A 23,947-nucleotide genomic window follows, 5' to 3' on the forward strand; every position below is an offset into this window, starting at 1 on the left:
CACAGCTATGACACAAATCCACCCAAAGGACCAGCTCTGCTATGGCGCTCCGGCAGCATGGCCCATCCTGTCTTGGGAAGGGAAAAGAAAGCAAGACACTCGCACACCTGGGAAGACCCCAGCGTTTGTGCAGCTAAACGCACATTTACACTCGCAGGAGAGGCTTTTAAAAAATTAATCCAGGCTCTCCTGAGAGGCGCTGGGCATCTGCACTTTGAGAAGCTCCCCCAAGTGCTTCTCATGGACCCTCGGGGTTTAAGAATCACCGATCTAAATCAACCCTCTCTTATTCCAAATAAAAGAAGGTAAAGCGCCAAAAGGTCCAATACTAGAAACTGCCTAGGGTCGCAGACGCAGTGAAGGACACAGCTGAGCTGGGAGCTTTCGTCTTCTAACTTCCAAGGCATTTTTTTTTCTGGCCACACTCCTATCTTGTCAGTGCTCACCAGCTGTGTTTCAAAAATAAAAAGAACATTTGATAGCGAGTACAGTGTTTCATGTGTCAGTATGAACATATCCTATAAACATATATGTCATATATACATATATAGACCTCTACACACCCAAGTATATGTTCATGTGTCTATCTTTATGTTATATATAAATATTTACACGTAATTTTAATTTCTGAGGCAAAAGTGTCTAATCAATATGAAATCCGTCCACACATTTTAGGCTTCCAAAAAAAAAAAAAAAATCATTGCACGTTACTCTTAAAATAGGCATTGAAAGGTAAGGAGGAATATTTTACACAGCGTTTAGCACCTTTTTTTTAGCAAAAAGTAACAGCAGCATGGTCAGAGATCAGGGCAGAACCCGTTTTGTGTCGCCTGCTTATAACTAACCCAGAAGAGACAGATCAGAGGGGAACCCACACATTTTCAGGCAACACTAAGCTCTTGTGGGGTGGGAAATGCCAGACTAATAGAAAGGCCCGGTGGAAAGATCGTCGAATGAAGATGTCATCAGCATGCATGATTGCGGGATCACCAGCCAGAAGCTTCACGGTGGGAGGAGGAATATCATGCCTTTGGGAGAAATGAACGCAAAGGAGACTTTACGTATAGATTATAAATTCTGACTTCTCACATCTCCTGCAAAACAGCCTAATAAATTAATTTTCCAAAACTGTTAAAGTTACATCACCTTTATACGAAGCATGAGAATTGGTGGGCAAATGAATTTAACTTTAATGATCAATGTCAACATGGTCATAAAGAAAAATTTATACCAGTTTGTATAATAATCTGGGATATATGGCATCTGAGGTAGTAATAATATAAGGCAATAACAGTGCGGATGGCCGGAATCAAATTATGCTCTGTCTCATTATCTCCTTCTCTGGGACACCTCGGAGCAGAGGTAATATGCCTTCAAGCTGCAAGTAGCAACAGTGACACGCTACTCCCCTTTCGGTATATGCTCCTTTACCGTAAGCGTGACTCAATTCAATCCTGCTGAATGAAATGAGCAGGTAATGTAGAGAGAAGAAAAAGTAAGGACGGGAAGAAATAATTATCACAAAAGCAAAGACATCTGATCTCTAAACTGTCCTGCAAAGCTCGTGCACACTTCCATAGGACTCTAGAAATCTAGGAAGTATAGCTTTTTGTTATTTATTTATTTTTTTAAAGATTTTATTTTTATTTATGTGACAGAGAGACAGCCAGCGAGAGAGGGAACACAGCAGGGGAGTGGGAGAGGAAGAAGCAGGCTCCCAGCGGAGGAGCCTGATGCGGGACTCGATCCCCGAACGCCGGGATCACGCCCTGAGCCGAAGGCAGACGCTTAACGACTGCGCCACCCAGGCGCCCCTGTTTTTTATTTATTTTTAAAGATTTTATTCATTTATTTGACACAGAGAGAGTACAAGCAGGGGGAGCTGCAGGCAGAAGGAGAGGGAGAAGCAGGCTCCCTGCTGAGCAAGGAGCCCGATGCGGGGCTCGATCCCAGAACCCTGAGATCATGACCTGAGCCAAAGGCAAAAGATTAACTGACTGAGCCACCCAGGCGCCCCAAAGCAAAGCCTTTTAAAGCAGGACTTAAATGACACAGAAAACTGTTCTTCCTAAATTGCAGCCTTGCTGGCTATGACAATCGAAAGTATTAACAAAACGCAGGACATTATCAGAGAGGGGACAGCCCGTACGGACAACGGCAAGAGGACCGAGATGACTAACCACAGTGACCTAGACAATGAAGTGCTTTCTACGTGAAGACACACCGAGCTGGTAAAATCTCTTCCACCTACCAAAGATGAAGGGGTAGAGAGCAAACTCTCAAAGCCCTAAAGGATCTAGAGTCAAGGAACAATGTGAGCTCATCAAATCCTGGAAAATTAAAAGACTGGGAGTGACAAATGCAGAATCCCTAAAACAACCTCTGTCCGTTCATTCAGCCCACAGATACTTAGTGACCATCTACTCCATGCCTGACACGGTTGATGCTGCGGGTACAGGGGCGGGGGGTGGGGATCAATAAGCCCCAGCCCCTGGCCTCAGGCCACTTACACTCCAGTGACAGACACAGATATCAAGCAAAGGTTTTTACAAATAAGTACTTATTCCGTTTCATCAAATCTAAAATGCCATGAATTCCAGGTGGCACCGTGAATTGTCAATCACCATTCATCGCAAGGCAATTCTCGGGTTCAGAAAGAACAAAACGTGAATGACATGCATGTTGCTGCAAGTGTGATACGTGCTATGAGAAATAGGAAGAGGCACAGGGAAAGCGTATCACCAGGATGGCTACAGTGCGGTGTAAGGCAGTGACCTTGAACGTGAGTCCTGTAGGGCACGCAGGTATCAGACAGGTGAGAAGGGAAAAAAAGACAATGCGAGAAGAAGAAATGTAGGCAGCTCGGCACAGGGTCTGTGTGGATGCTGAGGAGGGAGGGAGCTCAAAAGAGGAGGTAGGGTCCATAACAAATGAACAGGGCGTGGTCAGTCCAACAAGGCTCACATTCTCATTCTGTAAAACACTAGGGAAGCCACACAGAACACTTTCTGGAGACTCTATGGGGCCCGTGGGCTACCGTGCTGTAGAACTGGGGATTCACTGTAAGAGTCATAGCAAGCCAAAAAAGGGTTCTAAATTAGGCTGTGAGGTGATGGGATTTATACTCTAAATGCATCATCATTCTACACTGTTAAATGAAAAAGTAAGGTGCAGAACAATATATAGTACGCTACTATCTGCAGAAAAGGGCGAGAGGCACAGTGAGAGCCAGAGAAAGTGAGGGAGAACATGCCCGAATAGAGTAGGCACCAAAAAAACCAAAAAGATGTCTGGAAGGAGACCTGGGAATCTATCATATGACTTCCAAGGGGAATTATCTGTCCATAGTCCTTTCTGGATTTTAATCTATAGAACCAAATTGCCTATTAACAAAACACGTTAATGAGCTGAAACAATAAAATTAGCAAATCAACGAGACTTCCCTTTGGCCGCTGTGATGCCACCGAGGAAAGTGTGTCATGCAGGGGACTACTGCAGCGGTCCGTGCCAAAGCTGATGCTCACGTTGACCAAGGGGCAGCAGAAGAAGTGAAAAGAAGTGCACTTAGGAATACATAAGCAGCAGGGCTTTGTAACTGACTGGAGAGAAAAGGGAGTGAGAGTGAGGTGTTGGGGTTTCTAGAAAGAACAACTGGATGCATGGGGGTGAGCTACTGAGCTGGGGGAAAGGCAGAATGGTTTCCGTTGTGTATGCTGAGCTGGACACTCTGGTGCGATACCAAAGGCAGAGGTGGAGTAGACAAGTGGACAGGAGTACGGGACTCAGTAGAGAGGTCTGGACTGGAAATGCAAATCTGGGAATACCTAAGTCGCAACCCCCGGAAAGACTCTGAAATGGAGATTTGCAGTTTTGTGTGCAGGAGGACCGTGTCCGTGGAGGAGACGGACAGCTCTGGAGCTAGGGAGGTCCTTCACAGTTGTCCTGCTTTGGGACAGGGGAAGCAGTCCTTAGCAGCCCCCACACCAACCCGCCACTGGACATGGGCTACACGGAAGGGGAACATGACCGAGGGCACAGAGGCTCTCTTGGGAGGAAGGTAATTCCTGGAGACAAACTCATCTGAAAGCTGGCAGCCCCTTCTTCTCTCACACACTGGGGGAATGAGTGCCTCAAGCTGAGAGCAAGGCTGGGATCGAGGCGGCACACCCCAGCATCCCAAAGCACCCGAAGAGATCAAATAATTCGCGACAGTGGGTGTCATTTCTCGCTGTGGCCGCTGCCCTCTGTTGGGAGTGCTAGGCAGATACACGGGCAACCCTGTGGGGTGGCTCCTCTTTGCCTCGTCTGGCCCCCTTCAGATTTCTGCAGTTCTGGACCCGTCTTCGTTCGTTTGGTGGCCCAAGATTTCGATACCTGGCACACAGCACAAAATCAAGCCCTACAAGCTCCAAAGGCCGGGGCTGGTGTCTGGAGAGCGGCACTTGGCTTCTCCCAGTGGCCTGAGACGGACGGCTCCTTGGCTTCCTGGGCGCTGGGCAGCATTTTTCTAGCCCTCAGTCAGGGGCAGAACACTAACTTCCAGGTCCCAGGCTCATGTAAGGCGTGCAGTCCCAGCTCCCTACGGCACACAAGGGGCCTGGAACCCGGCCTCCTCCTGTTTGAGGGCTCAGCCCGACGCCCCTCGGCTCAGGCTCACGGCCATGGCCGTGTCACCTGGTTTCTGTGCCGTGTCCGGTTCGAAGCTGCGTGCTCATGGGCCGTCTTCTAGACTTGAGGACCGGGCCTGAGTTCCTGCTGCTCGTCACACTGCTCGACGCCCAGCCGGACCTACTGGACCCGAATATACTGCAAGCTTCTCCCCCTTCCCAGAGGCAAGGCCTGGGCCCGGGCCTCACTCCTCCCTGTCTGTGGGACCACAGGGGTGAAGGGCCCGATGCAGAGCTGCCCCTTTCTGTTTCCTGCTCGGTACCATCAAGAGAAAGAGGCAGGCGGGAGGGAGGCAGCGTCCATGGCAGGGTGGGAACCGCTGCGGGGCCGAAGAGGTCCACATTCTGCCACCTTGGCATCTCAGGCCAAGGCAGAAAGAGCAGCAGGAAGACCTGCTGAACATTTAGTCCCGGCCTTTTTTTTTTTTTTTTTAATTTCCTCTGAAATGAATACGAACACACTATGGTCTTTACACTCGGCAGGAGCTAATCCCTCCCTGGAAGCTTCGGGGAGCCTCAGTCCTCCTCACGGACGCAATCTGTCGACACAGGCTTTCCTTCGGGCTCTTCTGAAAGGCCCACGGTGGATGGAGCGGCTCTCTCCTTGGAGCTCTATTACACGGATAACCCCGGTTTTTGAAAAAGAAAATAACAGAGAAATTGCTTCCAGAGCCCCAGTGCCTGCGTGAAATGCTGCCTTCTCTTTGAGGCCCAGCGGCTTTCAATGGCTTGTCTGGGCCCTTGAGTGCACCCACCGTTTCATAAGCACCCCCCCCCGCCCCACAGGGGACGGTCACTCCAGCCTCAACCCACTGCACACGCTCAGGAGGAAACGTGTACTTGCGTCGTTGAAAGAACCATGGGAGGAAAATGATCTTTTAATACATGAGAATGCTTAATAAGTATTATTCGCTAAGTAAAATCACATTCCCCTTGAATGTCTCGGGCCACGCATCCGTTTCATTAACAAAGGAACTATGGGCTGGAATGTATAATCCCTTCAAGTAATGGTGACCAAAGTCTCGAGATTCTTCCAGGGGACGTTTATTAATTGGTGCGTGCCTAGCCCCGTAAGGAGGCTCTGCGGAGGCATTTTGTCACCTAAGTCTCCGGTATCAAGAAGCTTCTTTTTTAAGGTACCCGATCTATTTTGTGGCTAGCTCAGTGGGATAAAAATCGTCTTAGAATTGCTAATCCGGTTGAGGTGATTTAAATTACTCAGGGCTGTGGAAGGCTATCTGTTAAATGATCTGTCCGTGCCCTTTCACACATTTGTGCTTTTAAATCACACAGAATATTTTCTCTGTACAGAATAAGGAACCCTCATTATAAAGCATTCCCAGCTCTCTCCGTGAATCATGTGGAATGAGAATCCATCTTGGCGTTAAAAGTCATATATCTCCCCTACACTATCTGATGAAGCTTTCTGCTGGTTTCCTGGGTGGCCAATCACACGACAGATATACGACTTTGAGACAGGAACTGAAATAAAATTCCTATAACACCCTTAGGGGCAGGGGGGATTGTCACTGTGGAGTATTTTCGTCAATGACTTCAGTTTCTTTAGATTTCCCTCCACCCTCGCTTTGAGCTTGGAACTCCACGCAGAAGAGCTGCTTAGTCTATCTACGGAGTCCGCCATACTTTCAGCTGCTCTAGTTTTCCACAGTCTCCCAAGGATTTCAGGTGCTAAACGATACAACATACACCCCGGGAGAGTTCATCAAATAATCAGCCACCTCAAGAGTGCTTTACACAGTCGGAGTCTAGGTGAGAGAAGTATTAAAAAGCAAAGCATGTGGCGTTTCCAGAAAGTACCCTTCTGATGACACTTTGGCACTGAATCCGAGGACCAGATGGGACACTCTCAGATACCTATTGTCAGGTGGCTGTGAATGGCACACAAGCCCCCCAGATCCTCCAGCCCAATCCTTAAATCCGTCTCATCCGTGTAACAGCATCACGAGATGGAAGCAATGTTGCAAATGTCTGACTTGCACCTCAGAAATCACATCAAGGGTAGGAAATGCATTCCCTACGAAGTCCCTTCCACGGTGGTTTCCACTTCTGGCTCGTAACTCGGTAAGTGACCATTCCATCCTTCCAGTTCCTCAGACCAAAGCTCTAGAATGATCCTTGACTCCTTTCTCTCTCACTCAGCATCCAAGGTGTCAGCAAACGCTGTTGGTGTTACTTTCGAAATGCATCCCGAATCCAGCCACTTCTCACCGCCTCCGTCATGTCTACACTGGCCCAAACTATCATCAGCTCTCTTCCTGGATTCCTGCAAGAGCCTGGAACTGGATTCCTAGCTCTACCCTCAGGCCTTATGGTCTGGTCTCTACTCAGTGGCCAGAGTCATCCTCTTACAATGGCATCCAGAACATATCCCTCTTCTGCTGGAAACTCTGCTGTAAGTACCCTTCATGAGGCCCATACTGACAAAAAACCAGGTTTCTGACAGGGTCTTCCTGGGCCCCACGAGGTCCTTGCTCATGCCCCACCTGATGTCTAAGTTAACTTCTCATCTCACTCCAAAACACCCATGCTGACCCCATGATACTCTTCCAACAGGCTGGGAACATCCCCATCGTGGGGCCTCTACACTTTCCACCTCGCCACCTGGAACTCCTTTCTCCCATACGACAAACACGCAGCTGATCCTTCCCCTCCTCAAATCTCATCCCCAAGGCCATCTTCCCAGATAATAATCCCAAAATATTATCAGGGCCTACCCTGATCACTCTGAAAAACTGCAACTCTGGACTCCTGGCATGCCTCATTCCTTCTCTGCTTCTAACTCTCTGTAAAATGTACCACCTGACAAACCATTTATTTACTCACTTCTTTATTCATGTATTGATCTGTCTCCCTCCCCTGGAATGTAAGCAGCGTGAGGCCACGAATTCCTGGCTGCTGTATTTGCAGCAGCTACAAAGACACACGGGCCCACTGCAGGTGTTCGATAAACACCTGAGCAATGAATGAACACATCCTTGGACTATTCAATGTCCATCTGGACTCCAGGCTTTGATAGGCTTATTCTCAGACATTTCTGGACACACACCACAGTAATGTCTTCAGATCTGTAACGAGTTTTGTTAAAGGAAACAGAAGACCTTACAGGATTTCAGACGTGCCTTTGGATCAATGCCATACTCCGGAAGGTGAGGAGGGCACATCAAGGTTCAGGAGACGGGCCCACGTCAGCATGTCATGGGGCCGGATACTGGCATCTTTCTGTACAGGGACTGCGGTCTAGTGTGAGGAGAGCAAAGGCCTGGAGGCATTGTGGGAAGACAGAATGTTCTGGCCCCCTGTGCATATTTGCCTCTAACACCCACCACACACTTGTGTCCAAAACTGAGATCTGCTCCCACGAAAAGAGACACTCCCTCAGACACAAGTATGACTGCAGAGAAGAACTTTCTGGTAGAAACTTAGGAAGCAAGAGGAAGGTACTGAATGTCCAAAGATTCGTTTTTTGATTTGAGATTGGTTTGGGGTGAGGGTAAAGGAGAAAGGGAAAGTTGACAGGAACATGCTTTTTGAGGATTCTTTTTTTTCACAAAGAAAAAGGGACAATGTAGAAAAGAAATGTCTGATCATCAGCATTTTCCTCAGGAGTAACATGAACATTTTTTAGTGGAGTTTGTGTGTGTGTGAGGGAGAAAGTAAGCAAAAAAAAGAAAAATAACACTTCTTTTTCAAAATGCAGTTTCTTCAAGAGATTTGGTCTCTCTGCGTCTTTTTCTGTTACATAATCCCAAATTATTAGCTCATCACAATTAGCCGTTGCCAGTTTGGTGCCAAGGAAAAAATGACATCACTGAAACCAGCGTTTCTCACTGCAGCCCATCAGAATGACCGCATTCTGTTCCAAATCCTGGAAATGACCTTCAAATATTTTCCCAAGAATTGGTAAAACATAAATACAAGTTTGAGTAAAAATGGCGTCAAGTTTTGCATTCGTCTAGGTGGTTGATTATTTTTTGAGAGATAATGATGGCCATGGTCATAAAGATAGAAGAACATTATGTGGTTCATTTTAGATGAAGCAATTGAGAGAGACAAATTCCTCAGTCATAGGTCTATGATTTTGGCTACGTTTCTCACTCCCAGGACTACTTAGGAGGAGACACACCCAATTAACCAGAGGGCTTTTACTCCTAATTACACAGCACTGGTTTCTCATTATTTCATTTTTGTGTATAGCGTGCCTCCAGTGTGCACGGCTTCGGAGCAGGAGCTGAGCCTCGTGCTCCCCTAGGAACCCCCACTGGGCGGCAAACAGAGACCCAGACACATAGTAGGTGCTCACTAAACACCAGCTGCTTTCACATTGCTGCCAGACATCGCTTAAAACTCTGACAACGGTTGTGGAGTCGTCAACAGGTGAAGAAAGGACGGGCCTGGGTTAAGCCGAGACGCCCTGTGAAAAAGCAAAGGACAACAGAGGAAAAAGAAATCGAGGGGACGGACTCGTGCACATTTGCATCACGCATCAGAGGGAACCGTATTTCAGGAGTCTCAAGCAACAGTCTTAAAAACGTTAGCTTTCAAAACAGAGGTATTGTGAGAGGTGAATTCAGAGCTAAAATAAATTCTTACAGTTTTCATCCTGGGCAATGCATTGTAAGGGGATCCCAAAGAAAGACGTATAGCTGTCATTGTACCACACCAGAAGCTCGGTACCCCTGGGAATATCTATACAGGCTCGGTAGAATATATTCGACCTATTCAAAACAAAAGAAAACCCGGCTTAGTCAGCGGTACATTGTTATTGTCCCCGAAAAAGTTCTGCCCAGCTCCATCTAACAGTTCATAATCACATCTGCACCCCCCTTATGATTCCCAGCAACCAATCCGAGTGGTAAACACCTTACGGTTTAATTCCACTGTATCCCTCCACAGAACATCGTGGCTGAAGAGACAGATATGGGGCCCAGGAGATAGCAGAAAGCCAGGGCTCATTTAAAAAAAAAAAAAAAATTCGGGGCGCCTGGGTGGCACAACGGTTAAGCGTCTGCCTTTGGCTCAGGGCGTGATCCCGGCGTTCTGGGATCGAGCCCCACATCAGGCTCCTCCACTATGAGCCTGCTTCTTCCTCTCCCACTCCCCCTGCTTGTGTTCCCTCTCTCGCTGGCTGTCTCTATCTCTGTCGAATAAATAAATAAAATCTTTAAAAAAAAAAAATTTCATCTCAACACTAATGAGAAAATTCAGTCTGTTGGCAAATTGCAGACAGTGGGGCCACACCCTCATATATAAATTAATACTCCTGATTTCTGATTTGGAGGAAAAGCATGGTGCGTATTCTCACCACTCGGCGTTGGGGGTCCCCAAGTTTGCAGGAAAATGAAGCAGCTTTGGGCTTGAAGGACTGAGGGGGGTTAAAAAAAAAAAAAAAAAAGATCTTCCCCGTTACCTGTCTTCTCAAGTTGGATAAAAGAGAAGAGAAAACCCCTCTTGCGGGGAACGAATGGAAATTCAATAAATACAAGAGGAGCACTTTACTGCGGCTGAAAGAGGACCCTCTGAAATGACAGAGTGAACGCACCAAGAAATAAACATTTTTTAAAACAGCTTCGGTACTGTAAAGAAAAACCTACAGATTGGGAAAAAAATAAAAAAATAAAGAAAGAAAGAAAAAACGAGGCGACCGTGACCGGTTTCCTCCAGGAAGAATGGTTACAAACACGAGCCTCGAGTTCAAGATAAAAGCGTTTAGGGTTGGGGGGCCTTAAATTCAGCCTTTCTGTAAGGAATTGGCTGTAGCAGGGCAATTTGTTCCTTGTAGAACACTGCAGACATAAGGCGAATCCTTCACATTTTTCATGGCAGTGAGATATGCACTTGTCAACATATTTCGTCACCGCAAAGTGGCTCTTGGCAATAGGATCATAAAGATCAATAAAAAAGTGCAGATTCTCAATATTTTACTTGCAGCTGCAAAGATTTCATTTATCTTGTTATTTTCCTTCCTTGCTGCCATTCTGTCTCACGAGGGCACTGCTAGCTAAGCAGAATGTTTTTCCCAACATTCTATGAATATCTGACAAAAACTCCAGCCAGTCGTCCGGACCTCGCTACCCTTCCTCCCTCCCGCAACCCTCCGAGCGCTGTGCGTTTTATTAATTCTTTCCACTGCTACATAAAAAAATCAAAATTGGAGCCGAGCTATAAATCACTGGCATCTCCTAACTTGAGAAAAATTGAGTCGACTTTGTACTTCACCCTTGTAACATTTCATCTCTCGGTTTGGCTTCCCTTCCTATAAACACGGCGCCCGGCAAACGAATGTGCTAAAACCAAATGACACACTTTGCTGCTGAAAGAGCAGAACTGTTTTCGAGCAATGGGTGGTCTTCTGAGGCACAGAGTAGGGGGGGGGGGGGGGGGGGGCGGAGAAAAAAAAAAAAAGTGTAAGCATACACCGTGCCTTACAAGCGGGCAAAGCTTCCAAAACTCGCAGAAATCTCTGCATGTCGAAGCACATCAAAGGATTTTTCCCTTTTCAGATAATATTTCCTTTGCTGACATGTATTTAGTATTGTGGTTGGATGACTCATAAAGATAGCTTCATAGCGTCCCAAAGCAGTTGAAGCAGAACGCATGCCAACAAACATTATTGTCAGCCTCAAAATAAAAACAAAACGTTCAGCTAAGGGTCAATCAATCAAGGGCGCTTTGAAGAAAATTCCATTTAGATATTACAAATCATAACAGAATGAATCTAAACCAGCTGACTCTTCGTGAAGAGGACATTCATGTACAATAAAAATGAAGCTGGCTCTTCAGGGTCCAACGTTTCTATTTTCTTACTCTTGGACGTGGTCACCGGTGATGGATGCCAGTTTTTTTTTTTTTTTAAATTGTGTTTTTGTAGTTCATTTTCAAGAGATCCGAAGTAATCGAAAACAGATCAGCAGAGAGATCTAGAAGTTCAAGCGCCGTCATGAAAGGGGAGCTGTAAAATCCACTTACGATTGACAGATAGGTGACTGACTTACGGACTTGCCCACCTTCCCCTTTGGGGCGTCTTGCTTCCCCCAATTCAGAATTTGCCTCAAGAGCTCCCCGGGTGCTCATTACAGAGCCAGCCAAACGATCTCTTGCTGAATGGACAAGCACCATGTTTACTAATTTTCCAGCTCCGAGTTTCAGAAAAGCTTCAGGACAAAAATGCGGCTGCTATAAAGGTGAGTAGAGCCCGCACATGGCTATGTAACCAAATACCGTCATGCACGATTTCACCGAAACCATTATTTAATGAAATATGACTGCACGGGAAACCAAGGCAGTGAGTCACACGCTGCCCAAATATGTTCCTTTTGAACTGGAGACCTTCGGAGAGGCAGCCAGATTTGTGCAGCCTTTAACCTATCAGGGGGAGAAAGCTCTTTTTTTTTTTTTCCCTTTATAAGGCTTCATGTTTAAAAACCAAAAAAGAAAGGAAATAAATAGCCATAGGCAGGACTCCAAGTTGCCGAGTACAGGGCCTTCTGCTTTGATGTGTCTGTGGTGCCTAATAAAGCTAAACAGTTGCTTCTGATTCTAAAGGGAACAAGTCTGTTTATAACTGAGGTCATATATTTATACGGCACATGTTTTCGAGGGATTTTGAGAAAAGGGCTTTTTCCCTCTGCGATCCGTTTTTGTGTTCTCGTCTCCACTCCAGCCTTCTTTAGCACTGAGAGTAAATCCTCGCCCAACAGGTGCACAGAGCGGAAGTGGAAATCCACCAGGCTCCTCTGCCCAGCCCACGGGATGCTGGGAAATGAGGCAGGCCCCGCCTCCTCTTTGCTACCTTCGGGCTTTGCGCAAACTTGGAAGGGAACCGGAGCAGGGATGGGGGGGGGGGCTCTGTGCTCGGGAACTGCCTCATGACCTGAAACGTATTCTGAACAGTTGAAGACCCAAACGCAAACGCTCTGGCATCTTCGAGGGAGCGGGAGAGGTGATACACATCGGCTGGGGGGGGGGGGGGGGGATCGCCCCACACCAGTGGGGTTTCCAGGCTCATGGCAACAGTGGTGGATGTTGGGGCAGTGATATTGACCGTGGGCACCCGAGAAAAAGGCCTTCCACGAGCATCTTTATTCCTGAATTCTCACGACGTGACTTGCAAGAACTAAGGAGATTCCAGAAACCCAGTAAAAAAATTCCTGCCCGTTCCCACAGGGTTCTGCAGGACTTTCTGCAGGATTTTTCCCAACTAGCAGCAAGCCTGAATGCGTAAATTCAAGCCAAAGGGCTTCAGCTCCGTAAGTGGTAAATCAAGATATACTTTACCTGTACTGAACTACTGTTAGATTCTGTTCTCCGCAGTGCCTTGCACATCGGATATACCTCATCCAGCTCGACTTACTAGGTTCCCCACCATCAATAAAGTGCTGTAGTGTCCCATCTTGGTCATATATCTAGAGAAGAGGTCAGAAGGTCAAGTAGTTAGAACGAATCATCAGCAATCATTTCCCCTGCTTCCCTGGGTGTCCTTATGTGTCAGCGGCAGAAACGCATTGCCTGTAGGTTTGCGGGGGGCTGACTGATGCTTGTGGAAACGCAACCGCAATAACAGGGAAATAGTTCTTGGTGATGCAAGTCGATCACGTTTTTCTTATCAAGCCAATCTTCCCTGTATTCAACATATTTCTGGTATCTCAAGGATGTGAGGGACCATGTTTCCCAAAGGGTATTTAAACCTATTTTGACAGGCTACTCTTAAGTAATGAGCTGCTGGATAAACAAAGCAAGCTGAAGGGAGAGGCCACACTGACACGGCTGGGACAGCCACACGAGAGGCCGCCCGGGCTCAAACACAGAACTGTTCGAAGGCCTTCGGGAGGCAGTCACCGTCGGTCGGGCAAGCTCAGTGACACCCAGAAGGCAGGTGGAGCGTTATGGAAATGCACAGAACTGGTTTCAAAAAAAAAAACCCAAAAAACAAAAAACAAACAAAAACCCTGACTCAGATGAAATAAATAGACTCTCACGTCGCAGAGAATGTGGGACTTCAGCTGTCAGGACCCGAAACTATAAGGAGGACCATCAAAAAAGACCCTCAAAAACAGAAAGAAAAAAAATTAACTGGTCCCTATGGATTTTCAGTGTCTTAACTGAGGTGGGTCTAACAATGATTGCTTTAAGGCATCTTATTACACAAATTTTCTTTGAAGATCATATTCAAAGAAATGAAATCTGCTTCAAACCAGGCGAAGAGCATGGGACAAAAAGTCTGCACCGACCACCAAGGTAATCGGCTCCCACTTCTAGAAACCAGGTGAGCCCTGGGCACCTTGGCGGATGTGGTATCTCGACGAGTGGGAGATCAGTGGCTCACATGTGTACAGAAACTCCAAAAGGGCCTCCCAGTGCTAGGGGCACCCGGGAAGCAAGGGTACAGTTCTCAGAAGGACCACGGTATGGCTGGTCCTTCCCAAATAAAATCAGCGATGGGATCCTGGTAGCTGCTGAAGCGTTCCCCAGAGCATCCTGACAAATCATGTCTCTTACCCTCTGATCAGCCTTTCCAGTCTCTTCCAAACAGACAAGGAGAGTACGTCTTACAGAGAGACTCACTGGTTACATTAGACCCTAAAATTAGTATCGTCATTCATATTAATTTAGCTCAGTATTTCTGTTCTGGGGGCGAGAGGGCTTAGTGATGACAGTTTCTTTTATTATCTCCAGTCATTTTAAACAGCTGACTTTTTTTTTTCGCTTTTCTTCAACTCATTTGTCTCCACTCTCAATCTTTCCACTAACCCCCTCCCCCCAAATAAAAGACAGACATCAATCTAATGAAAGCAACTGTTAGGGAAACTTTGGGTAGCGTGCCAGTGTGATCACAGCTGATAATCAGCGTCGCCTGAGAAGAATAGAGAGATTCCTGGATTATATTATATTTAAGATGAATGACTTCTTTAAATTCCTAGTTTGAGGATCATAGCAGAAAATGGAATCATTTCACGTGGTGGGGACATCTGCTACCTGAGCAAACTAATGACAGGCTTTGCATTTTGGTAAGATCACACTGTCGTTATTCTGTTGTTCTTACTGTTGTTGTGTCCTTTTTAGGAAGCTCAAAGATTCAAAGTCTCAACCCTGAGTCTGCTGTTGACAGCCCATGCGACATTGAACAAAAGCCATCAGTTCCTCAGACACCAGTGTTTATCTAAAATGGAGCCAAAAATGTTGATGACCCAGCCCTCTGCCCTATCCTTCCCCGATGAACAAACTTTCCTTGAGAGCTGCTGGTGAAAATAATTACGGAGCATTTGGGGAAGTACAGTTCTCCTTTGTGCTTCTAGCCAATGTCATCAACAGCACGTAAAACTCTCTAACATTTGGGGCGCCTGGGGGGCTCAGTCGGTGAAGTGTCTGCCTTCGGCTCAGGTCGTGATCCCAGGGTCCCGGGATCGAGCCCCCACATCGGACTCCCTGCTCATCGGGGAGTCTGCTTCTCCCTCCCCCTGTTCTTGTGCACACGCTCTCTCCCTCCCTCCCTCTCAAATAAATAAATAAATTATTTTTTTAAAAAACACCTCTCTAACCTTTACCTGGAGCGGGTGCCACCTTGAATGAGGGCTCATTTGAACACCAGACACTGGACAGTCAGTCTTGAAAACGAGTATGAAGGGGTCTCTTCCTACACTCCTCAAACCACACAGACTGTAACTGCAGGAATCCAACCATTTTCGCCTGCCTCCTACCCGCCTGGAGGGAAAGCAGGTGGCTATCTGTCACGCTTTTTCCAAGCATCACCCAGCATGGCACAGGGCACGAGGCTGTGTCTCCCTGGCTTCAGCCGATACTGACTTTATGCTATTTCACATAGAACTGGGACGAAAATCTCAGGTACCTTGTTAGATCCTATAGCTGTGCGCCCAATCTGAGTCGAGGAAACTCATTGGACCTTGATGTGGTTTTCTCCCTCGGCCCCCAGCGCGCGGCCATCAGCAAATCCAGGTGAATTTGCCTCCTCAATGTTCTTCGAGGGCATCCATCTCTCCCCCTCCACTGTCACCACCCCAGCTGGGGGGGGCTTCCTTGAGCACCTGTGGTACTTCATCCGGCTCCCTGCTGACCTCCCGGCACCTTCCCCTCGCCCCTCCAACCTAGTCTCTACACCGCGGCCAGACTGATCTTTCAAAACACAGATCTGATTACATCCATCTCACCCAAGTGCCCCCCAAAATAAAAGCTTCAGAAACGTCATAAAATGTCAAATCATAACAATATTCACCGCACGTGGCATGTCCTCAATGGGTCCCATCATGCAAACAAGACCAGCACCTCCTAGCAGAGTTATTTGGAGAGGCCAAAAATGCATGTCCGCGTACTTGGCTCAAGACGATCCTGGACCCTATGCGGTCGGTGCTGTTAAGAATTAACATTTAACCGCAGTGTTTCTTGAAAGAGAAACAACGGGCCAGAAGGTACTGATGCTTATTTCTTGTCCATTCCTCCAGTAGAAGGAGAATAAAAGTGGGAAAACCAGGATACCCAAACGTGAGCCTAAACAGGAACTTAAGGATGATCAACTCAGAAAAGCTCTAGGGACTCGTTTGGGCCCTGACATTACTCTCCGTCATCGGTTCAACCTTGTTTCCGTTTAAGAGTTCAGTGTATTTAAAAAGGGAGTCTGTGGGGGCTCCTGGGTGGCTCAGTCAGTTAAGCCCCCAACTCTTGATTTCAACTCAGGTCATGATCTCAAGGTTGTGAGATCGAGCGCCACGTCAGGCTCCGCGCTGAGCAAGGAGCCTGCTTAAGATTCTCTCTCTCCCTCGACTCTTCCGCACCGGTCTCCCTCTCTAAAAAAAATACAATATAAAAAAAAATAAAAAGGGGGTATGTGTAAAATTCCTCATGTAACTGAACTAGTCCTTGTACCTCTATCCATCTACTCTACCAGACAGGGGCTGGCTTTCTTCCTCCAAGACGGAAGGAACTCTAAGTGAAGAAATGCTTCAACAAGTTTCAGGCGACAGCAACAATTCCAAGTTCAGGAAGGCGTTTTTGGAGGTTGTGCTAACATCCACATTTGTGTGACACTAAAATGAAATTTTAAATTAGATACCTAGTAGGTCTAAAAAAACTCAAGGAATTAGGGGAGCCTGGGTGGCACAGCGGTTAAGCGTCTGCCTTCGGCTCAGGGCGTGATCCCGGAGTCCTGGGATCGAGCCCCACATCAGGCTCCTCCTCTATGAGTCTGCTTCTTCCTCTCCCACTTCCCCTGCTTGTGTTCCCTCTCTCGCTATCTCTCTCTCTCTCTGTCAAATAAATAAAAAAATCTTTAAAAAAAAAAAAAAACTCAAGGAATTTAAGGAGATGAATTAATGCTGACACCAACATTCCATTTGTTTTCATTTTCTTTCAAAAGATATAAAATAAGCAGAAAAACACCAAAACCTGTGCACAAAGTGCTGAGACAATCCTCTCAGGATCTATGCAAATGGCCAAAAGGTCAGAAACTGGATTCATTCAAGTAGTGACCACGAAGGCAAGAGAGTGAAATTTATATTAAGGGGAAGATTCATTCTGGAAGAACACTTGAATAAAGCATAGTTTTGCTTTAAACTTTGTGCTCTGTTCTGAATGAACATGAAACAACCAAAGCTTTAATATTTACTCTATTATTTCTAAAGTAGCCAAATATATGACCCGGTGAAAGGGCGAGGAGTACACAAAAGAAACACACAGGGTACTTGGTGGGAAAAAGGTAAAATTTTGCAGTAGAAAATTCTCAAAACCATAGCAAGTATATCTGGCATATTGGTTTTAGGAAGGTAGCTCAAAAAAAAAAAAAGAAAGAAAAGAAAAGAAAAAGCAAGCAAGCTAGCTCCAGCTTTGCTGAAAACGAGTGTAAGAAAGCAGTCACATTGGAAAACGCTTTGGGGACATTGAAATACAGCTGATGACGCATAAATCCTAGGACTCAGCAATATCACTTCTGGGAAATTTTCCCACTGAAACCCCCATACATGTGCCCAAGGAGACAAGTCCAAGGGCATCCACCGTAGCTTTGTTTGTAATAGTAAATAATGAGAAATAATGGAACTATTTATCATCTAAGAATAAATAAATTGTGCTTTAATTATCTTATACAATAGTGTAAGACACTTAAAGAAAATGAACTGGATCTGTTTGTATTCAGATCTGGTTGAAACAGATAAACATCAAGAACAGAGAGCAGCCGATTAAGAAAAACAGGGTACAGTACCATTTGTTAACATTTCAAAATATGAAAAATAACGAGAGTATTTTATAATAGCGTATGTTGCAATATACATGTAACTAACCATACAGACAGTAAAGTTCTGAAAAGACACTGGAAGGGGTCCTGAGAACTTTATGAGAGCGCTGGCCTTAGGAAAAAAGGAATGGAAGCAAAATAAAGGGAATTTATCTGAAGCTTTCTCTGAAAAGCTTCCTTTTTCTTAAAAAAAAAATCTGAAGCAAATACAGCAAAATCTTAATACTTACTCACTTTCTTGCTGGCCTGTATACTGACACTTACACATTATATTTGTGCTTTTGGGATTGTTCTTCCAAAAAATCAAAGAGAGAAAAATAAATGAAAATCGAGGCTTTTATTTCTCTGTAGTTTGCTTTTTGCATGAGTTGTTAAAATAGAGAAGCAGACTATCTTCCCCAAGGTTGAAAACTCTATCTGTGTTATCCTCCTCGGAAAATATTTGTAATATGTATCACTACATTATCAGCCACTGATTTCTTTTGCGATGTTGTTGGTGCTGTTTTAAAACCATTGCTTTTGGTCTGCACTTTCTCTTTTCTCGTTTATCAATGGGACTGGAGAGATAAGGGGAAAAGCTAATTCTTACCTTTTTAAGGGGATTTTTGCAGTTTTCAATCCAGTAATATTTATTGAGACGCCACACATGTGGTTCAAATAATGATCACACATTCTTGCTTATTACGAACCGTACACAGCATTAACTGACAACCACCATGGGAAAGCCATACATTTACCACAATCCTGGGTATCAGAGAGCACCACTTTCTCCTATGACCTTACTTTCCTAGAACAAGAATCTACTTTAACTGAGAACAGGATGAATAAAGAATACACCCGTGTTGTGTTATAAACGCTAATCATGAGTGGCTGGTTGGGGGCTTTGTCATTTATGAATGCTGTCAATTTACATTCATGATAATAATCATAGGAACCACATAAGCCAGCAACTAAGTGGGGCCCATTTTCACAGAAAGCAAAAAACCATCTTCTGAAAGACAGTAATTTGTGTATACTGGTGGCTCTGAGCACTGTTTTCTCTGAAGTACGATCTGCAAACTGGGGGCCTCTCAGGTTGAACTCAGGCAACTGACCAATTTTGTTTTTCCTCCACAATGTTTTAAAAATTTGGAAATTTTACCTCATTTATAATTTTTCTCAAAAAAAAAATCAAAAGGTGACTCCCCAATCTCTGGCAATGATCCAATGGAGAAAAGAAGGTCACCCCCTTGAGATCAGCCATGTGCTTTTCCAGTTATCCACAGTCTCTACCCCTCCCTATTGTCTTTCAAGCTCCCTACTTCCCTAATTTACTTACCTGCTTGGCCTCATTAAGCATTTCGGTTTGTAATCCCAGCGGTAAAGGAATTTTTGCTACCACTAAAACTCAGCCTGTGATAGCTGGGGGCGCTTTCAAGGAAAACCATGTGAACTGATAACGTGGAAACACTGCAAACATTCATTCCTCCCGTGCTGCCCAGAAGCCACCATCTGGCTGAGATCCAAGCTTTCTGTGTTGCAGTTTTCCAAGGAGGGAGAGAGCAGGGTTTATTTCTTTCATTTTCACCAACAGAGGCTTTCAGTGATCTTTTTAAAGCAAAGGATCCCCTTTAATGCAAAGAAGTCATCAAAGAAATTTCACTATAAAAACAGATAAAAAGAAAGTCCACCAGAAAGCACCCAGCCAGCTCACCTCACCTCACTCTTCCTCTTGGAGGTGGCTGCTGGGACATCACCAAGGGCTGGCCATGAACGGGGGGGACCCTGTTTGAAAAACCACAGGCCTCCGTGAAGATTTCGGTCACCCATTCTGTGAGAATGCTGAGTCCCTTGGCGAAATTTAGAGCCCAGGAAAATCAGATTCAGAAGGGACCTCAGAGACCATCTGTTCCAACTGGATCAGTTTATCCATAAGGAATTGGGGGCTCCAAAAGTTGGTGACTTAGACAAAGCGAGACTACGAGTCAGTGGGAGCCTGGGGTCCCATCGCCAGGCCCCCTCCCGCCCCCCGCCATCCCTCTGCCTACCCACTGAGAGTGTGGTGAGGCCTCCCTCACCCCCTCTACTCCTGCCAGTACCCTGAGGAGAGCCAAGGACTACACACAAAAGGAACGTGCCTTATAGTTTCAACACTAATCTGTTCCTTCCAGAACCTGGGTCCTTGAATTTTGGCATGGAAAGAAAAAAAAAAAAAAGATCCAATAGTTTTATATGAAAAGGATTCGCCGATCTGCAGGGAGTAGGGAACATCGCTGGCCCCCTCTCCTTCATTTCCACACCTTGGCCTGTCCCTGGGCCGAGGCCCCAGATACCAGCATTCGGTCATACACTGAAATGCCAGCTGCCTTCGGTTTTCACCTGGCGGCTGACGTGAGGGAGCCCATTTTACGCCCAAACATCTAACACAGGGCGTGGCACATAGGACGACCTCAAAACATCCCAAAGTGCATTGAAATCCTCACAGTAATTAAAACTCCATTCTAAGCACTATCCACTAGGGCTTTTAAAATTTTTTTAAATTTTTAAAAATGGAAACATTGTTTCTTCTTTTTTTTTTTTTAAAGATTTTATTTATTTGAGAGAGAGAGAGAGAAAGAGAGACTGAGTGCAAGACAGCATGAACAGGGGAGCAGGAGAAGCAGACTCTCCACTGAGCAAGGAGCCCAATGCGGGACTCGATCCCAGGACCCTGAGATCAGGACCTGAGCCGAAGGCAGGTGCTTAACCGACTGAGCCGCCCAGGTGCACCCCTCCACCTGGGCTTGTAAAAGAAAACAGGACATCCTCCTTGAATCTTACTTCTTTCAATTGTATGAAATGAAAAAGATGAATGTCACGTGACGATTAAAATGTAATAAACAATTCCCACAGAAAAGGGTCAAGAAGTGGTCTTTGGGAGTTTTCCAGCTTACACCTGAAAACCCAGCACTGTTCTAATCCTTCTGCAGCAGCTGGAGGAGCCAAGAGCCAGGGAAGGACAGATATGAAGACGGTTTCTCCTATGTCCTCTACCTATTCTTCACAGTGCCTTAATATGGTCCCCATCTTTCTGGAAAATTCAGAAAAGCAGGATCTCGGTAATCAAGTGTATGAGGAATTTGAGAACCTCAGTTGAAAAAATATACTGTTTGCCAAGATGGATAATCATGTTTCACTGTGGGATTCCTCGGTGTCAGGAGTGAGAGGGTGCAAATATTTTGTGGCCCATGGACAGCTACACAGCTATTGCCACAAAAGCATAATTCTGGACTGTTTTGACTGGGGAACACTTAAAAAGCAGAATACCTCTGTTGCTAAATAAAAGCTTTTAAACAGTAGGGTTGTTCGGGAGACTTTCTTAAGTAGTACCAACAAAAACACGCCACGGGAGTCACTCCAGTCAGAAGCGCCCACGGAAGGCATGTGGGTGTCGGCTCCAAAGCGTGGCTCCATCCTGGGTGGCCAAGGTGCTCTGGACAGTCACTGAACTTCTGGAAGAAGCTGAGATCTTCTTTGAACAAGTGGTGCTAACAGGAGTCCCTACATCAAAGGGCTAATATTAAAAATCAAATGGGCTGGTGTATATGACATTCTGAAATCAGAGCTGGGAGCCCACGAAAAGCCCAAAGAACATTAGCTACCCTGAGGCCATCACTATAATTAGATAGGAAACATCAGCTCAAGCATAATCAACCAGCCTGCTGGGGGACGCTCGCCACGAGGTTCTACGTGTAATCTAAGAAACTCAGGACTGCGAAGGATACCAGACTGCAAGCTCACGGAGGGCAGGACTACCGTGTAAACACTTTGTAAATTTCCCCACAGGCACCTGACACGAGCCTGTATACAGACCAGACACTCAACTTCCGTTGAAAAACACAGAGAGAGAAGAAAAGGATCTGAAGTGACACGAGCGAGATGTACGAGTAAAACACTCATTCTAGTTGATGTTTTTATCCCCCAGATGAGCCTACTGAAGGAGAAAACAAAATATTTTAAAACAACGCATGGATGTGAACACCATCTAGAAAACAGTGAGGACGCACCTCTTCGATCCTACATTTCTCACTTCTGAAACTTACTCAGTTTTCAGTTTTGTGCAGTGTTACAAAAATGTCATCCAAGGGGTGCTTGGGTGGCTCATTCAGTTAAGCATATGCCTTCGGCTCAGGTCCCACATCAGGCTCCTTGCTCAGCGGGGACTTTGCTTCTCCCTCTCCCTCTGCCTCTCCCCCCTGCTCTTGGGCACACGGGCTCTCTCTCTCTCTAATAAATAAATAAATAAAATCTTAAAAAAAAAAAAAAAGTCATCCAAAAGACACAGGTACCCACCCCTTTAAGAACATACCTGGGGCATGTTTATAACAGGCAGTCATTACATGCATTTTATTTAACTGTGGCTTCAGGACCCCAAAAGCCCCCCAGCGAACATCCCTACCACGTAGCATTGCCTGACCTCTGAAGTCAGAGACATTATTTAGCCAGAGGAGGCCCCGACTTAGAGAACCTCATGACTCTATGAACACGGAATGTGTTCGAGGCAGGCGAGCTGTTGAAGCAATCGCGTACTGGCTGGGGGTGGGGGGACACCTGTGGATGGCAGAGCATCCCATCGCCTGGGAGCACCGTCAGCCTGGGCTTTGGGCCCCCGCTCCCCAGTCTAGGGAGGAAGACAGCAAGAACCACCCCACGGTGGGCTCCTAACCTCTTCGCTTGTGAACCTTCAAATCAAGCGAAATCAGAGCTTGAGGAAAGGGGCCACGGAGCAGTCTTTTACAACTGAGGAGAGCATCTGCCCCCACCTTTAACACAAGAAGGAACAGCCGCGAATGACGAGGTCACATACTTTCCCAAGCTCATTGGATCCTCACGACGAACCTGTAAGGTAGGCTAGAAGGTTACTCCGCTGTACGGATGCAAACCTTGGGCTAACAAGGGTTAAATGACCTGCCCACAGTCATATGGTTGATACGTGAGTGTGACAAGGACGACACCCCGCCACCGCCCCCAAATCGTAGGCCACCTCGTTATTGCTTTTTTCATCATATCCCATTTGTCCTATCAGGGAGAAATGTAGAGCTTTTTCTTTAAAAGCATCTGAAATTCTCCAAGCGAGGGTCATAAAAATGTTCATAATGATTAATAACGTCATGCATGAAACAAACTCCTATTTTCGGAGCACATGCCCATTTAGTGAGAATCACTGAATCTGTTAGTAAAATTGACACAAAGCAAGAGTGCATCTGAAGAAAAGTACAACCCCCCCAACACGGTGAAAAATCGCTCTCCTTCCCCTGCCAGTGACGGCCCGGAGCATCAGAAACCAGGGGAGACAGGGAGTCTACGGAGGAAGAAGCATATTTTACAATGAAAGCTTCTTCATTAAGGCACCTACCAGCTAGTGTGCCCGTATTTATCTGTGTTCAGTTGTTCAACTTGCAGCTCAGCCATATAACCATAGGCTGTCTCGTTTCCATACTTTCTCCTTCCTCCCTCCATGAGAATTAACTGACTTTGTTGCTATTTCTAACAGGAAAACTCTTCCCTCTCCCTTTGGTTGGGCATATTTTGGAATGCGTGGAATGCCAAGATTTCACGACGAGGCTTCAAAGGTCAAGCCATAAATGCCCCATAAAATAAATGAGTAATGGTTATATAGCCCGTTGTTGTATTTTCAGTAATGCTGATATAAAGCTATATACTGTACTCTGTCAATTCACATTCATCAAGTTCCAGAAATATTAGAAAATCATTAGAGGTTTATGTTGAGCTTGCAGATAATACTAACACAGAAGTCAAGACTGAAATATGGTAATCAGAAAAACAGTCGAAAAGTGTCAATAAACTGTAAAACACCCGTGGTGGGGTCTGGGGAGCCTGCCTCAGAGCGCCGGCCATGGGAAGAAACAGAAACGGATATTTTGGTCACACTGGGGGTCAGCTGCTGCTAAGTGTCAGGCTAGCAGAAGACAATGGGGGGCTGGGAGGATTCCCGCCCAGAGCCCCCCAACAAGACCTGAGAGCCGGTAGAGCATCTGGTGAA

General features: G+C 46.0%; 1 protein-coding gene across 1 annotated transcript in view; it reads right to left on the reverse strand.

Moving 5' to 3' along the window:
- The window catches only part of PRDM6 (PR/SET domain 6), a 100,058-nt gene that overhangs the window by 18,232 nt on the left and 57,879 nt on the right, over positions 1-23,947 (reverse strand). Inside the window, exons 3-4 of the mRNA XM_040622539.1 lie at positions 12,963-13,090; positions 9,279-9,403 (exon numbers count right to left, since the gene is read on the reverse strand). Coding sequence (XP_040478473.1) covers positions 9,279-9,403; positions 12,963-13,090 — 253 coding nt within the window. The remainder of the gene's footprint in view (positions 1-9,278; positions 9,404-12,962; positions 13,091-23,947) is intronic.

The sequence above is a fragment of the Ursus maritimus genome, unplaced genomic scaffold, assembly GCF_017311325.1.
Source record: "Ursus maritimus isolate PB19 unplaced genomic scaffold, ASM1731132v1 scaffold_5, whole genome shotgun sequence".
NCBI classification, from domain to species: domain Eukaryota; kingdom Metazoa; phylum Chordata; class Mammalia; order Carnivora; family Ursidae; genus Ursus; species Ursus maritimus.